This window comes from Accipiter gentilis, chromosome 10, assembly GCF_929443795.1.
Source record: "Accipiter gentilis chromosome 10, bAccGen1.1, whole genome shotgun sequence".
In the NCBI taxonomy this organism is placed as follows: Eukaryota; Metazoa; Chordata; class Aves; order Accipitriformes; family Accipitridae; genus Astur; species Astur gentilis.
Genome location: NC_064889.1, coordinates 36,788,557 through 36,810,013, shown reverse-complemented (window position 1 = coordinate 36,810,013; position 21,457 = coordinate 36,788,557). Strand labels below are relative to the sequence as shown.

Sequence of the window (21,457 nt, the reverse complement as noted above, 5' to 3'; positions counted from 1 at the left end):
CATGATTAATGTGAATATTTATTTCAATGTGTCCCTCTTACTGGGTTTTACTTTATCCAGTCTTTAGTTGTTTTAGAGAGATGTCACATCATGGTTTTATGCTGTTGCTTTTCATTATGAATGTTTAATTATGAACAGTGACTTTTGTAGATTTCAAATATACAGTACACAGTTGAGTTTCAGAGGATTTAATTTCTCGGTGTAAAGAGTTTTGTAATGGTGCTTTGTACAGTATGTATTCTAATATTTTTTTTTGCACATAGTTTCAGTTTCCCTAAACTGATTTATTTGTACCAAATTTTTGTGTTGTACTAAAGTCCAGAGCACACAAGCCGTTTTTAAATTCTTGTTCTACAACACTACATCTGTATTGAACTTCTGGTGCGTTTAAACTGGCTGCATTGATGGAAGTAAAAGCTTTGCTTCTATATCATAAGTATGCATCATACAGCTTAATGTAGCATGCTACAATTGCTTCAGATTTTAAACAGCACCATATAGTTAACAGGTGCCATTTGTTGTACTTTTACACTATGTAGTAGGTTTCTGGCTCTACCACATCCTCAGAGCTTTGTCTGTAGTTGTAATTAGTTTATACAAGTGTAATTACTGCTCCACAAACTGACAGTTCTTAGTTTATCATTTCCATTGTATTTATTACAGAGTGTTTTAGCATTGGTATCATTGTATTTTCACCCAGCTGTTACATGAGCTTTAACAAAAAAAAAAATCTGTATAAAATGGTTTTTAAGTACTTAATGTATGTACCCATGCAGAAGTTGAGCAATAAATTGTATGCTGTTTGCACTGTCACAGCATCAATGGTTTTAAAAGTTTTAAGTTTTTCTTAATTAAATATTTAAAGTGCAACAATATAAATTCTAAGTAACTTTGTTTCAGGAGAAAATACTTAAAACTTGTTGTCTTTCTACATGCTGTTACCTACAGTAAAGATTGTGCTAAATGTTCTAGTCAAATGAAAAAGGTCTTACTTTTGGCTTTCATGTAATAGTGTGCACATGTCTTGGCAAGGACTTTATCTCAGCATTGGTGAACAGATGTCTTCTCTCAAAATTCAGCAAAGCTAAACCATTTTCCTTAAAGGAAGAAAAAAGGTAAATAAATTTGGTAAATACTTGTTAAATTTGGTCAAGTTAACTGGTAAATATTGCCCCTTAGATAAAGGCTTCAAATTAGCCAGGCTTATAGCAACTCCCTAGAAATGGTTATTCAGAAAATCAGGGTATGGGGATCTGTTTTTGTGGAGGCTTTCTGTTGTGTGTTTTTGGGGTTTGGGTTTTGTTTGGTTTTTTTAAGTGAGGTATATCATGCTCTAACTGCTAGCTGTTTTGTTTAAAGGGGGGGCTGGGGGCTCTTTTTCCTGCTTTGTTCTTTTTTCTTTTTCTTCCCACTGCATGAGTCCTAATTCATTGAGTGTGTTGTCTCTTATAGAATTGACACCAGCTCATGGTAAGTTTTAAATATTGTATATACAGTGCAATTAATTCCAGTATTTTTATATCACTTCTCACACACGCAGTTTTCAGCAAGAACTCTTCTAGTAGAGCCTGTTTAGAATTACACTTTAGTTCATCCTCATTGGCAAGATAAACAATTTAAAAATTGCAATTTTGTCAGGCAGAGGGGAATATATCAGTAATGGGCTTCACTAATTATCAGCTTCATTTTGTGTAGTCTGTTCTCCGTTAAAGTATTCATTCCTCTATGTCTGCATCTCATAGGGCCTGTAATGCAGGGCTGCTGAAATGTGAATGTTCTACTAAACAACACAGTCCTTATAGTACGTGATGATTCTACAAAGGTAGGTGTAGTACCTACTGTCAGCTCCTACTCTGCCTCGAAGCAGACCTTACACCCTGAAGTAAAGTAGAAGCTGAGTGTTGAAATTTTTAATCACTACTTATTCTAGCTTCACGCTGGCAGAACTAGAACTAATCTGCTTTTCCCTAAGTAAACCTAAACAGGGTACTAACTGCAAGTACCCTTGCAAAACTTTTGTCCAAATAATCTGCTTCTAAGAGCAAACATGGTTGTTATTGCCTGTCCATTTGTATATAGCATTGCTATGACTCCCTTTTGAAACAGATCAATAGAAACAAACCTTTGCTTGTTTACATGTGGTCTTCATGTAGTTTTGAAAACCCTGTGTGAAATCCAACAATTGCAATACCTACAGCAACCTGCAGACCATACACCAATTAGTATACCCCTGTTGAAAATACTTAGCAATGCTGTCCAGAGGTCCTTCCCAGGTTTCAGTTCTTGCAGAAGCTTATATTTTACTGCTTTAAAAGAATGTTGTTTTCTATTTCAGACTACTTTTTCCAATACAGTTGTAGCATAGGAAGTAGTACTTCATATGCTTTGCCATTAACACATCAGCAACACCAAAACACTAACCATAGTATGCACACATAGCATGCCCTTGCTTAAGAATATTTAAATTACTGATTTTTGTCAGGTTTATTACAGGCATTCTCAAACTTGTCCTTCCACAGGAAACTTGAACCTCTGATGTTCTTTTAAAGATGATCTTGTTCTTTGTGAGCTTCCAATCCAGTAATTTCTGGCTAATGGTGTTAGTGTGGCTTTTCAACTTCAGCAACAAAGCAGAACTAGCACAGGTGTACAGTACAGGAGGCTTAGCATTCAACTGTTCACTACACTAACTTCACTACAGCACACCGACTTCATCCCAGTTCTTCATCCCACATCTCAGCTTTGCTAATAATGGAGAAAGTAGTTCATACACTTTATTGGTGATCATAAAAGTGCTGTGGAGATCCCAGCTAGCCACAGCTACACCTCTGACATGTCAAAACAACAGATCAGGTATTTTAGAGAAAGACAGCCACACACCATCTTCCTGATACAGCAGCTCTCAAAGATTCTCATCGTCTTAGCCAGAGAGAACTGCACTGATTGTTATCATAAGTCTTACAAGAAATGGCTTTTGCTGTACTGAAAGGAAGCCATCTGAAGTCTAGATTTCAGTCTGTCTGCTTCTAGTTCTTGAAAAAAGGTGTCATCATCACTTAGCATTATTGCTGCTTGCAGTTGCTGTATTTCCTTTTCCATCCTTGACCTTAATTCTCTTTTTGTTTTCTGTAGCATCTAAAGAAAATACAGACATTAGCACAGTATGTAAAAAGAAAAGACATTTACACAAAATTAACAATACTTACTTGTGTTTGTGCTTTCTCTCTGGTTTGGATTTCTTGGCGTTCTTGAGATAAAGCTTCTGCTAGCATGGAAAACTAAGCATAACATGTATATGAGTTGAATCAATTAAAGAAAGGAAAGACTTCTAGTGTAAAAAAAATATTAGCTGTCTTTAATGGAGATTAAGCCTTACCTGATCTTTGTAATAGTTCTCCATAGACTCCAGCTCATTTTGATGCACTCTCCTTTGCTCAGCGTGCTTCTCTTGAGCATATGCTCTCAGGTCCTTCAGTCTTTGCTTCTGAATTTCTAAGCCTTCTTCAAATAATTTTTTAAATATCTGCCAGCAATTAAAAAAGCAAACCTAAAACTTTCCCAGAAGCTTTTAAGTACACATTTACATTTTTCAGCTGCTTTATCTCCTGACAGAATGGTGATCACATAAAGATAGGTCATTGCCCATGAAAAAGTACACAGTGTTGTATCTAGTAACAGTGCTACAGATACAGCTGAGCTGTATTTGTTTTATTCATTTAGCTGAAATTCTGATAGATAAAATAAATGTTTTATGTCAGTTCAGTGATATGACTAAGAAAGGGGCAAGAACAGCAAATCTATGTTATATTTTTTAAATCACTTCAGGCAACCTGGCAATGCAAGCCAGGGTCTTTGAACACTGTGATTTACAGCCCACCCTGTGTTCTGTTGTTTAACTTCAGGACCTTCATCCAGATTTCCAATAGCAGGAAATCCAGCCTGTACTCAGGCTTTCCATTTGTACAAAAGAACACTTACCAGCTACAGTGCAGCTTGAGGCAGACAGTTCTCAAATCACTAGTAGTGGATTACATACTAAACTTATAATCTTTTGTTTTAAAAGGTGAAAATTGTGTATCTGCTCTTGCAAAGTGTAATAACTCTACTTGCTTCTCTTAGCTGATGTCCAGCCCTAATTAGAGATCATATCTGTCAAAAAGCCCACTTTAACTGAATAACAAAGCTGTCTTTTTGATCAGTTTCCTTAACTGAAGATTTAGATTGTTTTCTTTGGATAGTAACTATAGGAACAACTTCTTAATCCTACTGTTTCTGAAAACTCATTTCCCCAATTTCTCATGTTACCAGCCCTGTTTTTCCATACTGTTACTTCACCCTTTCTCTCCTTCTCTTAACCCCATAAAGCATCCTTTCTTGTTTTACAGTGGTTTGCCCTAAACTGTATCAGTGTTTCCAGAGAAGGAACCTTGTCATCTGTGGCCTTGACCACTTTTGACCAACCATTTAGTCCTGGCTCCTAAGCTCTGTTCACTTAACTTGCTGTCTGGCTACTTGCACCATTATTTGAACTACCAGACTATGGGTCCTCAGCACTAGGGTCCAAACAAAAAAGAATTCCACACTTGCAGAGAAAGACATCTTGTCCTTACCCTTTCTTCCCGTGTCCTAGCCCGCATCATCTTGGCACGCAGCTGAACCCGGTAATCTTCGTAATATTTCCTGGCTCGAGCAACTTGCTGGCGTTTCTCTCTCACTTTATTCTGAGCCCATTTCTGTCGGCAGATACGTTGCTTAAATTCTTGCTAAATGGAGAACAGTAGCTGTAAGACCACCAAGCTTCCAATAGATATTGCTGCAGTCAAAACTTTGTTAATCATTGCTAAATAAACAGGGTTCTTTACTACGGACCTTCTCCCTACCCCAATTTTACACTGCATTTATGGTTTAAAGCTTTAGTCACCACTGATTTAGTGAAGTGGTACCATCAAGAGCACTATATAATTAAGGAGTCAGCATTTCCATGGTAGCTGGTGTTTTTACCAGCAACACCAGGAGCCTAAAGTTTCACCTCCTTGCACATGCTTAAAATTTGTTTGCACTTTTAAAGCAACAGTGCAGTGTAATAATAATATTCCATTCCCATGAGCTCAGTAGCCACACAGCAAACAGATTACGTGGCATTAGAGACCACAGCTACTCAAGAGGCATAAAATTGTTATAAGATAAAAAGCCACCTTCATGGACCAGGGAATATGCATTCTAACTAGCTCAACATGAAATTTTTATATTACATATCAAATGGCCTTCAAAGAACATACCAGTCTCTTGTTATGGTCTTGATCTTTTTTAATAATTGCAACAAGCAGCTCATGCTTCTTCAGAGCTTCTTGAACCTGGAGATTTAGAAAAAGCTAATTACTTCCATCATTCTGCAGGACAGGCACTTGTGGGTAGGAGTATTAACCATTGCTCCTCTGCTATGTTTTGGTTTTTACATTGAGAGTTCCCAACTTTTGTATCTTGTGGCTAACTTTTAGTTTAAAAGACTGTTCAGAATTAGTACTTGAAACTACAAAATGCTTTTTAAAAAGTAATAGCAATCCTAGACAGTACTAGATAAAGTACTATAAAAAACCAAACATATTCAAGTAGCTGATAAAAAGTTGAACCCACATGTCTAGATATGTACATTCCTATTTAACCAAGCTCAGGTATACATCCTTTCATATTGTGCTTTGGGTGTGCATGTACCCTATCTATGCTACATATAAAGAGTTAGGATGATTTTATTGTGCAGTAAAAACTGATGACTGCTAACTGTTCTGTCAGAGGTATTATCCCTGCTGACACTTAGAAGGTAAGAATAAGAATGCTTACTTCGTTTTGGAGTTTTGGTCTAGTTCTGCCAGAAGCTGCCTTAAGTTGTTCAGTATGTGCAAGCTGCTGCTGCCACATTTTATTCATAGTATGGTGGGAAATATGTAGGTGGGGAAACTCTTCCAGTAGCTGAAATAGGAGGTCATCGTCTCTTACTTTCACTACAAGGTAAAGACAGATGTAAGCAATAAATTCCTGGAGAATACATTTAGTGGTAAATTCTTCCAGACAGTGTCAGCCTAAGTTATGAAATATTTTAGATTAAACACTATATAAAAGTACCATGCTGCTGTTATGATGTCAAGCTAAACCCAGCAGAACTGTCAGTACAGCAGCAGAGAAAGTAATCCCAAGTTTTTGTTGTTTTTATTTGGTTTTTTTCTGTTGAAGAACTGCTTTTATAGTTACTTCCCTCCCACCACCACATCCAATTAAGACAGGTATCCCCTTCTTTCTTCAAATGGTTCTGACCATCATTAATCAGTGATTTCTTTGTCTCTCATTGGTTGCAGCAACTTAAATAATGCTAATACAGCAGTAGTAATGACAGATCCAGGTCAAGTAAACAGGTGTAAAATAAACTGATTTGCAACCAGCTCATTCCCATTACATCTTTGATCTTTCTGGCAGGAAAAGATGATGGGGAAACAAAACAAATGGGTATTAACCAAATACATGCCCTTTAAACACAGAAAAAAATAAGGCACTGTACCTGAGCAACATTCAGGTATGTAGGGGATTATACCATGATCTTATATATAAGCATGCACAATGCTGTTTACCAAAACTGAGCCTCTGATTTGCATGTTGGCTGTTCTTGGAGCAACACTTGCTCAGCAAAACCAGTGGCAGCATTAACACCACCAGGGCAGGGTCTTGAAAGGAAAGTTATAGCAATTGACAGATTCTGCTCTAATACTTGTACATGGCTCAGCACCAGTCTGCTCAAGCCAAAGGCCCAATTTTAAATCTGATACATGCTCACAAAAAAAGAAAAGAAAAAAAAAAGACAACTGAGCTCACACTATAGTAGAGCAAGGATAGGAGCAGCAGTAATGGAAACAAGCCTTGAAAATAATCCAAGGGATTTTAAGGAGGTAGCAAATGGGTCACAGTTTTGATCATGCATTAGTGGTTTACATTTACTTAAAGCATTATCTTCCCTAACAAAAATCCAGACATATAGAGGTCATAAGAAGGGAAAATGCTACAGCTGACTGGTATATGTTGGACTGATGCCTTTATTCTTGGAGTTCAACACATGCTTTCAAAAGATGCCAGTTTTCCACCAAGTATAGTTTTGCAGTTCTTACTTGGAGCTGCTTTCTTTGGCTTTGCAGTCCCTCGTTTTGGAATCCACTGGCTGTATTTGGGATTCCGAGGTGTGGTTTTTCTAGAATAAACTTTCACTGGCTGAGGCATTTTTGGAGGTTCTTTAAAGATGTTTTCTTTGTATTCTTGTTCCTTAGGAGCAGATGTAAAACAGATGGAGAACAGGTATGAGAAGGGAAAGACTGATAGATCACATAGTTTGGGTATCAGAACTTAAATGTCTTTGAAACATTAGAATGAGGATTTGGACGTATTGAATTGGATTCTCCAGAAGGCCAGATTTTACCAAATGCAGGTCAGGGTTCAAATAAAGGTTAAATCTCACTATTGCATAACATCAGCTCTTCTGCAGCACTTAACACTACTGCAGCAGCCTATGGACTGCTTCTACAAAGGTTGTGAAAAGGGCCAATGCAGCCTACAGTGGTATGTCAGAGCTTTTCAGCTTAGGCTCTTTGCTGTTCCAGTAGTATGTAAAAGTAGCAAAAACCGCTTTGCCATATTCATAACATTAAAGAATCATCCTTGCACAAACCCAAATTTTGAAGTAGCTAAAAAGACTATGACAATATTAAGCAGATTGCCTACAGTGTACAGGGGCTCCAACCTTATTAACCTAGCTGTTCAGGATGTGTGTGTGTGAAGTGCCATCTGTGGAGAAGTTTAGGACAGTCTATGGAAGCTATCTACTTGCTCACTTAGCTTTAATTCTGTAAATCTGAGTGTCTTGAAGTTACCACTTCATGTGAAAAGCATGATGGTTAAGTTACTCATAAGAACAGGTCATTATTAGAAGTGTTAAAATGTCTAAAACAACTTGTCCCTTGCTTCTACCTATCACAGGAAAAGCTGTCCTTCCGTTTACTAGTTTAATAATATACAGTGCTGTAACTATGACACTGGAAGTCAAGGAGGTTTTGTACCCAAAAGACATATCCAGGGTCTGGACAGATCATCTAGACTAATTTCAAACAAAAAACCAAAACACAACCAACAGTCACCATAGTGCATCACATACCATTTCCTTGATGACTTCTCTGAGCTTGGAAAGTCTGAGCCTTTCCCTAGCTTCATAAATTCTTAGTTCATCTTCATAAGCTTTAGCAACCATCTAGAAAGTAAAAATAAGAGGAGTTTTCAGTGAAAATAATAAGTCCATATGACCACCTCATTAACTTGTTCAGTGTATAGGGCAAAGTAGCTTCTTCTACTTTAAACTTTTTTTTTTTTTTTCAAAATTTGGGGTTTAAGTCTTGTTCCCCAGCAGTCTACAGATATAACAGTACAAAATTACTGAAGTAGGCCAGATCCCCCCCATTAAGTAAGAGCATTCAATTTTAATGCTTTTAGTATAACTGTTGGTAAAAAATGACCCATAGGTCTAGCCTAGAAATTACCTTTGCTTTTTTTGTTCTTTCATCCCTTTCTTTTTGCAGCTGGCTGCGTATTTTCCTTATTTGGCCTGTTCCATTACTGCAAAGTTTATCTTCCAACTCAGAAAAGAGTTGATGCTGAGATGAGGGTGAGGGTGGAGAAAGGGATCGTGGCCTGCTTGGGTACCTTAGATGTGGTATGTCTGCAAGGAAAGGCGATTCATTGAGTATCTAACCTGAAACAAAACAACCCCTCCAGCCAAACAAAAGGAAAAAAGCCCCCAAAATCACATACAGCATAGGAGTCAAAAAGTTCAGTGCCAATTAAGTCATAAAAAGCTAAAGCCTTTGCCTTCAGATTTATCCCTACCCCAAATCACAAATTTCAGGGCTTATATAATAGTAAAGGTGCCAGGAGATATTCAAGATAGGAAGGGAAAAAGCAGCGAAGACAACTGACGGTAGCTCAAGGGGAGAGACTGTCTACATGCCAGGGTCACAAACAGCTCCATCTTGCAATATAATGTTGTGCATGTGGATTAGATCAAGATACATGATAGCTTTATAGCCTACTGTACACATAGGGTGGTTATTTAATCATAGTGCCACCAACACACACACACTGTACAATATGATTGTAAGATGCCCAGATGTACATGCTTGTGTTCAGCACAGAAGAATCTGCAGTGAAGTGTATTGTGAATAGACCCTCATTTCAGAATCACAGTCCTATCAATGAGCTTGCATTCTGTCCCTCCCCCCACTTTCTGTACATTTTTTACTGCAGCTGTGTTTGCCTTGTATTTTTAGTAAAGTTTTACTATAGCTATTTAAGTGTTAAAAGGGAACTTAATTGTAATTATTACTGTTGCTCAGGTTTGGATCCAAGACAAAATATAAGTGAACCAACAATACAAAACGTAATAACTAACTAGGAGTGGTTCAGTGTACTCAGCTTTACATGAGAAGTTGTTGGGGTTTTTTTTATATTCCTTTCCATCCTAACACTTAAGTCACATAAGAATTGTTACCTCGTTCAGCTTTCCTTCGGTGATAATCCATGACACTGTCGCTGTGCTGAGACAGGTTGTCTTCATCTGTCAACTCTTCTTCTCCAGTGTGCCCACGCAAAGCTCTCTTTAACATCTATTGGATAGATTTTTTGAGGGGTCAGGTTCAGTAGTTCATGCAAAATTTAGAACTGTCTGAAGTCAGGTGTTAGTTGCAGATTTCCTTTTCATCAATATTAATTTATATTCTGGTTCTCTCTGCTATCATTACTAAGGCTAGTATGCTCAGATACAACAAAGAATAGATTTCACTTACTGAATCTAGTTCATTTAACCTGTGAGAGAGTTTTTCTGACACTTTATGAAGCTCTTGCTCAGATAGCTTTTCCTTGGTTGTTCTGGGGGAAAGAGACTCTTGAAGTGAATCGGGGGTGGAATTTTCATATCTGCTAAAACAGAAAACAGATTTAATTTCTATTCTAAAAACTTGAAGGTAAGCATTACCTCATATAATTCCAGTTCACTTTTTGCATGAGTGCATTTTTATAGGATTAAGTAGAAGCTGAATGTGTAAATGCCTATATATGCATTTTCTTAAATATAGTTATGTCAGGAGAAACAGGAATTATTTCTGTTAAAATTAATCTTTCACTGTCATACAGCTGAGGAAGAAGAGATCTTGGGGGGGCAGGGAGGAGCAAGGGGTCACCTGGGTGTCCATGTATATAGAAGTGCTAGCTTGGCTCAGTACCAAAAAAATGAACTTGCCTTTTCTTTCTAGGCAAATATCTAGATTCAGGTCTTGGAGTCCGTGTTACTTGTTCAGCATGTAGTGAGAGTTTTTGATGTAAAGAGGAAGCAGATGTAGAAGTCCCATATACCCAAGGAACCTAGGAAAATTAGTAAATTAAGATTTTTTTAAGATCATCACAGCAAAGCTCAAATACCACAGATCATGTGAGTAGAGAGATCCTACAACAGCTTTTATAGGAGAAGCATCTCAAACCCTATTATTATATATATAAAAGTAGTTATATGTCCAGATCCCTGACTGAAGATAAGTGTGCTTTAGAGAATTAGATGTATAAAGAAGTATAGAAGGTCAGTTCAAGAATCATCTACAGCTAAACCACTGAATCAGAAGAACAAGGTCTAGGTTAAGTTATACGAGTATCCCTACATACTACCTCATTAGCCTGGGACTAATGCCAAGTAATGCAAGTAAGCTGAACCTCACTGAGTATAGACTAAGCTGCAATTCACAGCAAACTAAAAAAACCCACTTACGTCTTCATGCCATTTAGTTACACTGGTTTAGTACTGCCTGGTAACTTATCTGTTCAAACTGGAGTAATTTGGGGTTGGCATGCATATACTTGCAAACACACCAGTGGAAAAATGAGTTTTAAACAGCAACAATGTTTTAAACAGACAATGTAGCAGTAAAGGCTGTTGAAACTATTGGAACAAATGAAGTCTGTGAGTACCTCTTGTGGTTGCAGAAGGCAAAATAAGTGTTTTCCAGAGCAAGGAACTTCCTACACAGGCATGTTTCTACAAGCACAGAATGGCATCTGCTGATCAATTTGTGGGTTTTGCATTATTCAGTTTTTGAAAAGCAAAGGACAGTGCAAGGAAATAAAATGAAAGAATACAGCCAGGCAGTTTAGTGATCTTTAGAAAAGGAACAAAATCTGAATTTTATTGGTATGAACAACCCCAGAAAAAATAAAATTCTTACTAATTTAGAATACTGATACACTTCAGAGAAAGGATGTCACTGTACTCTTGTGTTTTATACATCTTTGATTAAACCCAGGATAACTAGTAACTGGTTGGTTGTGATAAAAAAGAACTCTACAGGTACTGGCACATACTTCTTGGAGCAAACACCTCCAGAAAGAACTGATGTGACCCACAAACTGTACATAGTCATAATCTAGCAACATTGCATCACTGATTGTATATTGAAGAAAGCAAACCAAAAGCAGGTTTGAAAAAAGCCCAGAAGTTCCATAGGATATCGGGAGAATTAAGCAAAAATCCAAAAATATTGACTGAACTTCAACAAATAAGGTAAATATGCAGCATCTACCTTTGCCACATTGTCCTCAGCATCATTTGATACCACCTTGTCTCCCACTGCAGAAGCAGATGACAGATAAATGTTAGTTGATAGCATAGACTGCACTGTGCCTACTAATGTGGAGAACAAGTAACAAAAGATGTGATCCATGGCCTTTGCATCCAAATTATTCAAAGAGAACAGAATGACAAGCCAACTATGGTTACACAGTTGAGAAATTACCAAAATGAATGTCACAAGTTTTACATGTTCAGTGTCATGGGAATGCTATGGAAACTAGAAAGGTAACCAGTGTTTCCCAGGCAACAGAAAAATAAGCACTGAAAACTAGCTTCTAAACCTTTTCTACAATAGCAGTTAATGGCTTTTTCCTACAGTTGAAACTGGCTTGTTTGGTCCATGTTTCTCTGCTCAGAATAAGCTCAGGCATGGGAGTTATCTGCTAGAACAGACTTCTGTAGTATAGGCACATCTTAACTGGAATCACCAAGAAAGGAGTTGAACTGGGGACACAGATTATTTTTGTCCAGCAGAGTGAACAGCTTAAGAGTAACCTATTTTTGTTTCTCTATAAAATAGAGATAGAAATATGAACTTGCGGCTGAATAAAAAAATGCAGTAGTAGTTTCAAAACCATGTTTCTTGTAGTGCCAATAAAAATAAATGCAACATTTGACACTTAAGAGTTACCCTATAGGAAGCAAAATTCTCTCTCACCAGGGATTTTCCTTGATAGAGGAAGACTATCAGAAACATCTTCAGTTTTTTGTGTAAGTGACTTTTCAAGCTGAAATGAAAAGCAACGTGTTTTCTATAAATTCGCAGGAGAGTGACAGGAGGGTCATACATTAGGATTGTCTGCATATGGAAAATCATTGCTGATTTTGTAGATAAAATATACTATAATTATCTTGTTTACTATATTGTAAACTGTGTGGTTACATTGATTATGGAGATGTGTATGTATAAGATAAACACATCCCTCAAATTAACTTCCTCTGTGGACACTCAGTGAAGAATGAATCCACAATCAAAAACTCTTTGAACTGAAGATAAAATCCAACACATTCAGAAGCATTCTTCAGAGACCAACTACTCCCATTCTGTAAGTATACTAGAAGGTTTTAAAATGAGAGCAGTACTGATTACTTAAAAATACATATATATATATATATATCCTCAAACAACAGGTTTTTACTTACAGTAGGAATTTTCATTCCTTGACTGTTAGCCAAAGCTGCTGACTGGCTGTCTGAGCTGTGATAATCTCTCCATCCAGGATAATGAGGTCTGGCTTCCAAAGGTTGAAATGGTGGTAGCAAAGGAATAGCTTGCTGTATAGGCTCCCCAAGTTTTCTAGCACTGGCACTTAAACTCTCTTTTTGAGGTTCAGTAGTATGAACAGACTCCATTGATCCTTAAGAGACAAATACGAAGAACTTGAAGTTTAAGTGTTATCTGTGAAAGCAGAATGGTAGTTTTGTATATTGTCCATACATATTAAATAGAAGTATCTAAATATCTAAAATATAAAATTTCTGAAAAGGATTTATTTATTTCAAAATATAGCTAAAGTGTTTCTATCCATGACTAAGTTTCTCCTCTATACTACCTTAGTACCCTACACCCATTACTCAAAATCAGGTAGATTAGCTGTCAGAAGAATGAATACTCACCATCTTTCTTTTCCTTTACAATGGCCCTTTCAGTTTCAGAGAACTCTCTAGGTAATGTTGCCTCTGAGTTTTTAGATTCTTCCACTCCCTTGTCCTTTTCTGCTGGTAACAACTCATGCAACTGGTATTCTAGAAGTGGTATTTGAAAAAGATTAAATTAAGAAGTATAAAGCATCTTGCTATGAACTCTTTAGATGAACAATTTTCATGTTTGGTATGTTAATAACTTGGTATTAGCAATCCATACTATGATCAAAATAGGTCTGTTAAATTCCTACTTGTAATACTATTAAATAAAAAAATCATAATTCACAATATTTCTTTATGCCTCTACTTGGAGAGATTAGTCACCTCTAAGAATAGGAATATTTTTATAGGAAAATAGGAATGACTCCATTTAAGTAGTCTACACATTATTTGTTCCAGAACCACCCATTATGTTTTTAAGTGGCACACGCTCCTAACAAGTCCTCTTTAAGAATGAACTTACTAGTCTCTTTACAGTCTTAAATAATACATTTTATACTGCATTAATGAAATAAATTAAAGGCTTCATAAATCTTTTATTCGATTGAACAAAATAAAATGCCTTTGTAGGGAGAACTGAATTAGAAGTGGAACAACAAACCTTTATCCAGATAATGTAGCTCAGGAGTCATGAAAAATAAGGTCTGGAATACTTTAAGAAAGCTACATTTTAACTTCAGCAAGATTAACTACAGGTACATTTACTTATTGTGGTTTGGGTTTTTTTGTAAAATAAAAATTCAAAACAAAGTATTTGTCTGAAGGAAATAACTTTTAAAAAAAGAAATAAAAAGCCTAGAAATGCTACTACAGAGTAGTCTTAGATTATTTTTTTTTCACCCAAGCTCACCTTCCTCTCTCTTGGAAAATGAATGAGCAGTATCTCCAAGTCTAATTAACTCACTGGTAGATTCTGATCCATCTACGTCACCAGATGGAACAAAAAATTCTGACTGGGACCTAAGAGGAACATAAAGCCATAAAGTATTTACTCTAAAAGTCTTTGCCGCTTCAGTCCACAAGATGGAGCTGCAGAAGAGTGGCAACTCTACTACAGGTAGCTGGCTATTGCAGCATAGGATGTAAGAGACCAGCTTCTACAAAACAAGCCAATATATAAATCATGAAAACAAATCAAATGCAGTTTAACTAAAATACAATCATTTAAAAACGAGACAAAGTTTTCAACTTGTTTCATTCCACATGTAAACTTAAAACAAAATGCCATCAGCGCTCTTCAAGAGCAAAAAAGTTCTGGATCTAATTTTAGCCCTCTTGCTGCCCAACTAAAGGAGAAAGTTACCTCACATTCCATTTGACATATGTAATCAGTACATTTCCTACTTGCATACTATTAAAACCCTACTAGTTTCTCTACAGATACACAAAAGGTAGTCAATCACTGTCAATGCAAATATTCAGTATTGTTCTTACCCTTCAACTGATGAGGATATTGAAGGTTGTGTAAGTTGACCAGCATTGCTTTCCAGCTGCTCTTGAGACGTAATTTGAATTTCATTATTGGATAGCACATTTGCCTCATCTGTTAATAATTAAGGGGCAATTATTTTCAGGAAAACTACCTATTAACTAACAGGTATTATTGCCAATATCATCAAAATGGTTTAAGTGTAATAAAACATTATAATCATATCTAAAATGATGACATGCAATGCCCCCCCTTGGGGGGTAGGGGGCAACTTTTATGGTAAGTTTTGAAAAGCAATACAACTATCATATACCCTATTGTTTCAATTATAAATAACCCGTTTCTTCTTCCTCAAAATAATTAAATCCTGTACTTACAACTAGGAAATTGGAGCCACTAACACCTATTGGGTAGCAGCACTGGCAGTCTGAGAGAAGGGAAAAGAACAAGTACAGGCACCGAAAATTGCTACTGCCTTCTTTCTGCCATTCACACTGAAATAGGACGGGAGGCAACTGTCTCAGCCACCAACTGCTCTCCGCTTTACTCACAGGGTGCAACAGCCAGTGATGACAGTTCTTATCAGCTCTAAGATAGGAAGACCAGTACTCAGTCTGCAGTTACAGTAATGCCTCTGAAGAGCTGAGCAGCTTCTCTTCCCCTGTTTAGCATTTTCCTCAAAATGGCCTCTGCCATGGATCTGCTCCCAAGACCCACTTCACAGGAAAGATTAAGTCATCCCCCTATTTGTCTCCTGGTAAAGCAATGTATGCTCACTGTTCCAATTAAAGTCAACATTCCCCTCCCTGAATCCTAACCATAAATCATTTGACTAACAAGTTGAAAAGCAGCATACTAACAGAGGATGAATTGTCTGGAGTAGGCTTCTGCCACAAGAATGAAGCAGAAAGATTATGTTGTCCAATTGTTGCCTTTCAACCAGTTTTGGGAAAAATAAATTATCTATTTTTAGTAATTATTGTTTATGAAAATAAGGAATGTAAATACTCAGTTTAGCCACTGAGATTTCTTCCCCCCATGGTCAGTTTCAGTCTTTCTACTCTTTTGCATTGTCAAAGCTATAAATAAGACAAAACACCAAAAAAAACCTTTGCTACACTGGAAACACCTTGGATATCCCAAAACAAGGCCTCACAAAGCTTGTATCTTCTAGTGGATTCATTCCCTATAGCTGCTAGTGAGGAGAACAGCAAAGAAACAGTGTTTACTTATTATGGGAGCTCTATTCCATCCATGAACACCGAGAACTATGGTCATGAGAACCTAACAAAGCCCTCAGCGAGCTAACTTGATAGCAGACAAACAGAAAAAGTAAGCTGTTCGTAATATAATATAGTAGTAGCAGAACTTAATACCTTAAAATAGGACATCTGTCTACTCACCTCCATTCTGAGAAGATTCACTGGCTTCTTCTGTAAGATACTCTAACAAACCATCAAATATTTCAAGGAGGTTTCTGATAGATTCCCTTTCTCCTTTCACGATGTTCTCACCTGAAGAGAAGGTACTGCTACATATTAATTAGTCCTTGGCAGAAGAAAAATTCTCAAAAGCAGGACTTTTATGGACAAGAGTGCTTGGAAATTTTTGTGAAGGTGTCAGCTCAGAAGACAACTGGTCACTTATTTATGGCTATGTACATAAGCTTAAGGCATCCTAAAAGTTTCCTGAAGTTGCATATTTTCAATTCTAATAATTGAAAGTTTATTGATGCTAAACCTGCTTACACACAAAAAAAAAATCAAGGATATTTTCAGGGATAGTTGGTATTTAATCTTTTCTTATACATACTAGCTACAGCATGAACCAAGTCTGTGGACTGGCAGGCAGGATTACAAATACCAGCCATACAGTACAGGTACCAAATTAGAAAGAGATATTTCATATCAAGCAAGCAGTTTTCATTCTTTGCAGGCTGTTATGCGAGACTGTACATATGAATACTCAATGAAAGCTATTATCTGTGTACAAAGGACAGACACAACATGGTTCAAGTCTTCACTCACTGACTTTAAAACTCAATAACAAGTTTGAAATTCAAGGCTCATGTTTTAAAACCCAGTCTCCAAGCTTGACCTGTATAAAAAAAAAACATGAGCCAGTAACAGACTTCAGGAAACACTTTAGCAGACAAGTGAAGCATGATTGATTGCTAACTTTAACATTTCTTACAGGTCTCTATCATACAAGATGGCTCTTATTTGTTCTCTGCGTGCTCTTTAAATTTATAAGCTGATGTCAGAGGCAAGGGTTTAGTGTTTTGATGACATTCACTACAGGAAAAAGACCTTTCATCCAAGTATGAAAGTATGCTTTATAACATATGGTTCTTATAAAGTGTTTAAATTAAACCACACAGATATTCAGCTGGTGTTTGTCTACATTAAAATGAGTACTCACCAGTGATGTGCGACAAGCTGACCTGCAAATAGTCCAATGCCAGGGAATCTATTACCGCTTGTACATTATGTGCATCATCCTCTTGGCTTCTAGGAGTAGCTATGAAATCTATTTAAAACAAATACTAGATTTTAGCTATTTAAATGGATAGCTTATTGCAATGTTTTGACTAAAGTACTTGAACTTTCACTTACAAGTTAGTATTTTTTTCCAATACCTTGTGTACTCGGTGAAACACACAAATATCATATAGTTGTATGAAATCTTTCATAAATATTGAGTACAAACTTAGAATACCCACTGGAAGCTGTGAGGATTTTATCAGCTGAAGTATTAAACTCAAGAACAGAGACTGAAGTACTTTAATTCCCTCACACACATCTAGTTCAGATCATCAAGGTGCAATTGCAGTTTGTCTTTAGATCACTGCTTCCCCTGTCAGTGACCAGCTGGACTGCAATGCATTCTACTTAATTGGGAGCAACATTATTTTTAGTTCTGGGCTTATATTTAACAGGACTTCTACCACCAATAGCTGCCAGTTACCTCTTGCAGTTACCTTCTGCAAGTAGGAGTCTTGACACTTCCGAAATGCAACAGTTTACCATAAAGCAAACAAATACATAATTGCATAGCCCTTGCTTATTATTGTCACTGAAGTAAAATGAAGTTGGGTTAAACCAGAGTTAAATCACAGCTTAGCTCTTGACAGACTATAAGTATTAAGCATTTTGCGAAAACAGGCTTCAGTATTGCCACTGTTTTAAGAGAAATGAGCCAATTCACACCCTTCAAAGGTACTGTGCCTATGTATGGCTTTCAAGACCTAGTTTACAATAGATAAAGTTTTGCTGTAGCTATAGTAGTGAACTCCCCTCATAGCTGCCATTCATAGCAGTCAAAAAAAAAATTGGCCAATATTATTTAAATCTTCTTAAAGAATTACAATCTTATGTTTGTCTTTGGAAGGATACAAATACATTAAAACCCTCTACATCTGCAATAAGTTTTGCAAACTTGAATTTGTTCATTACAAAATATAGAGCTAAAAAAAATAAGCAGGTTTAGAAATTACATTCTCACCTGGTACTTTTTCTCCTAAGATTGACTCATAAAGACAAACAAACACATCAGCACCACATTCAGAGAGATGCTTTATGTGCTGGTTTATGTGACAGCTCCTTAAAAGATCATTGGCAACATCAACCCAATCTGTTAGGAAGTAAAACATATTAATGTCAGAACTGAAAGACACAGAAACAAAGACATGGTTAGTTACAGTGCAACATGAAGCCTGTTTAAGTGTCTTTGACTCCACCATATGTGGTCAATCCCAGTCATGCTATCCCAATCATCGAAAACACTGAACATGTTGTATGCTTTCTGCTCCATGCCTTGTTTACTTCAGATGGAAACACGGACAGAGACTAAGAAATGATACACACCAGTATCTTGTTCAAGTACACAGTCACAGCACAACTGGACTTGAGAGCTGAAGGGTACTAAAGTGTCACAAGCTGGGGAGATGACTTTTTCTTCCACATAATAGAAAGCAAATTTCATCTGGCTGCATAACCAGGAATTCCAAACCTTGAAGGACTTGACAAAATAAGCTTTGATACATCTTTTGTAAAAAATCAGAAATTATGTATACTTTTTTGAAAAACATGAGCTTCTCTCTTACAAACCCAGTTTCCCTAATACTCTTAGGCAATGACAACACTGCTAATATAAGTCCTTTTGAAAGCTAACTTCAAGGACTACTTTTATTAGTTTGCTGTTTAGGGATTACAATACAGAGTTGGTCCCACCAACTTCATGCTATGTTGGGTACAGAGAGATGTGTGCATAAACAGCCCTATTTTCTGAAAACTTCGAATCCTGAATTCAAAGTGCTTTGAAGTATACATATCCTCTACCATCATCTTTGTCACCCAACTCAAACATCAACTTGAAAGGAACAAAAAAAAAAGTCTTCATGTCTGTTAGTCTGTAATCTCTTAAGGTCAGATCTTCCCCCTCCACGTTACTTTTGCAAACAAAACAGTATTTTAACAAGTATTATCAAGAACTTCAAATTACTAGAGAAGGGATAAGTCATCTTTGGAAGGAAAAAAAGTATATAATTACTACAATAAAATTAATTAGTACAATTTTTACTCTTCTGTACACAGGGAATGTTACTTTTCCATTGCTCCATAGTCTTCACTCAGTTCCAGAAATCACTTTACCCTAACATTTTAATAGTCTCAGGTGCATGAAAGGTTAAAGCAGCATCTCCTACATTTCAGACTGATATGTCTTAGAAACTTCAGTTACTGTTCCTCTCCAGCTGTATCAATGTAGGAGCATCACGGAGAAGGAAAGAAGGTTAACATAGAGAGCTTAAAAAGCCACCACACAAGAAAAGGACACCTTTAAGGAGAAGCATGTCTGAGTAAAGTGGACAGTGTTAGCGATACGAGCAGGAGGAGGAAGACAAGGTAGAGGGGAAAGAACAGGCAGCTTGCCACCTTGCTTCCCCCTCCCCTTCAGGCCACGAAGGCTGGCTGCTGCTGCTGCTGCTCCTCCGAGACCCAGACCCGCACCCGCCCCACCGCAAGGCCCCGCAGGGCGGCGGGGACGCCCCGCTATCTAGTCCCAGCGGCGAAGGCAGCGAATTCGGGAGGGAAAGAGGCGCCCGATGATCTCCTCAGGAGCCCCCGGCCGCCCCTACCTCTCTCCTCAGCGCTGCCCATGGCACGGCGCCTCGCGCCCCAACGGACGGCAGGCACAGCCCCGCCCCCAGGGAATTTAAATAGACCCTCTCGGCTTTCTCCGCGCTGACTGGGCAGGCTACGCCGGAAGGGGCGTGCCTGTGCCGCGGAAAGGCCCCGCCCCCGCCCCCCGGGTGTTGTTTTCTTCAAGCAGCTGCCGGCGTTACTGTTGTGGGCTGTGGAGGGGACGGTCGTCATGGAAACGGGAGGGGGGGGGGGGCGGCCTGTGCCTCAAAGCCACGCCGCAGCGCAGGTCACGTGGCTCTCCCCTCCCCCACTTCCTGGTGCAGGCACCGCGCCTCTGTCACGTGACGGGCGCCCCCTCGCCGCGCCGTTAAGGTCCCCGCCGGCCTCCCGCGGGGTCGGCGTCTTCCCGCGCCCACGACCGCGGTTGCTGTGCGCTGAGTTCCCCCGGGCACGGACCGGGGTCTGGCCGGGGAAAGCGTTTCGGTTGCTGAGGGCGGCTGGCGGTGTAAAATGGCGGCGCGATAAACGCCGGGCCCGTAAGGCGGCGGTGGGGGTTTGCCCCGGGTGGTTCCGCCTTCGTCACCCTTTGAGGGAGACGGTTGTTGGCGTTTTCACAAGCAAAACGAGGTGGGGAGAGGGCTGGTCTCCGGCGGGGGAAGGTTCTAGCACTTGACCTTGCAGGCCCGGCGTGGGGGTGTTTGTTTCCATTAACGGGGTTGTTCTACGGACGGAGAGCGGGGGATGCGGGTTTGCTTGGGGACGTGGGGTAACGTGACAGCTTCTGTGCGTGGTACAGGAACGTTAGAGCCTTTATTAGAAGTAAGATTTTGTAAGGTTTTGTCTAGTGAAACTTCCTGTGCTAGCTGCTAGCATACAGGTTTTTGGAGACAGTGGATGGTGAAAGCGTATTACATCTTCCTTACTGAGCAGCGGTATTCCGTGCTCCTTAGGAATTCCGGAATTTCTGTGTTGCATTAAGTCACACAGAATTAGAAATAATGGTGCCCCTTAGCCTTAAACTCCTGGAGCATGACAGAAGCAGCAGAGATCCCAGTTACAAGTAAGAACAATGACTGGCAGCAAGTAAACATCAGTGATAATGTTAGCTCTAACAGTCTATGGCCATAACTTGTAGATATTTAATCCAAATGCACGTACTGCTTTAATAAAAGAGCTTTTGTGCATATAAGCAAATCCATATCAGTATTACCAAAGTTAATACTAGAACATGGATTTCAGTTTGATACATAGCCAGCTCTGCAAAGCTGCATTGATTTGCTTCGCATACATTGCCTCAAAGTAAGAAGAGAGCACAGGAAGATCAATGATGTTTAACTTACAGGGGTAGAACACAAAAATGAGGAAGTTTTTTTTCAGAGGAAATCAAAAGGAGTTATGTGCAGACTAAACACGTGCAGGCGAGACCAGGATGAGTTTTTTGTTTAGTCTTTTCAATTCTTTAAAACCTTAGCAAGGTTAAACAGCACAGTAACAGGAACCACGAAGTTACAGACAAACAAAAAACCCAAAATAAGCTGCGTT

General features: G+C 38.4%; 1 protein-coding gene across 1 annotated transcript; it reads right to left on the bottom strand.

Moving 5' to 3' along the window:
* Positions 1-681: 681 nt before the first annotated feature.
* On the bottom strand, positions 682-20,044 carry CEP95 (centrosomal protein 95). Its single transcript, XM_049811623.1, has 22 exons — positions 19,909-20,044; positions 18,276-18,404; positions 17,193-17,300; positions 16,175-16,285; positions 14,777-14,885; positions 14,193-14,302; positions 13,316-13,444; positions 12,842-13,056; positions 12,357-12,426; positions 11,649-11,695; positions 10,322-10,443; positions 9,870-9,999; positions 9,575-9,689; positions 8,568-8,746; positions 8,189-8,281; positions 7,152-7,302; positions 5,839-5,999; positions 5,280-5,354; positions 4,611-4,763; positions 3,377-3,523; positions 3,207-3,278; positions 682-3,135 (listed from the first exon to the last, which is right to left on the bottom strand). The coding sequence occupies exons 1-22, from the start codon at positions 19,928-19,930 to the stop codon at positions 2,959-2,961; spliced, it is 2,625 nt and encodes an 874-aa protein (XP_049667580.1). The 5' UTR covers positions 19,931-20,044; the 3' UTR covers positions 682-2,958.
* Positions 20,045-21,457: the final 1,413 nt, after the last annotated feature.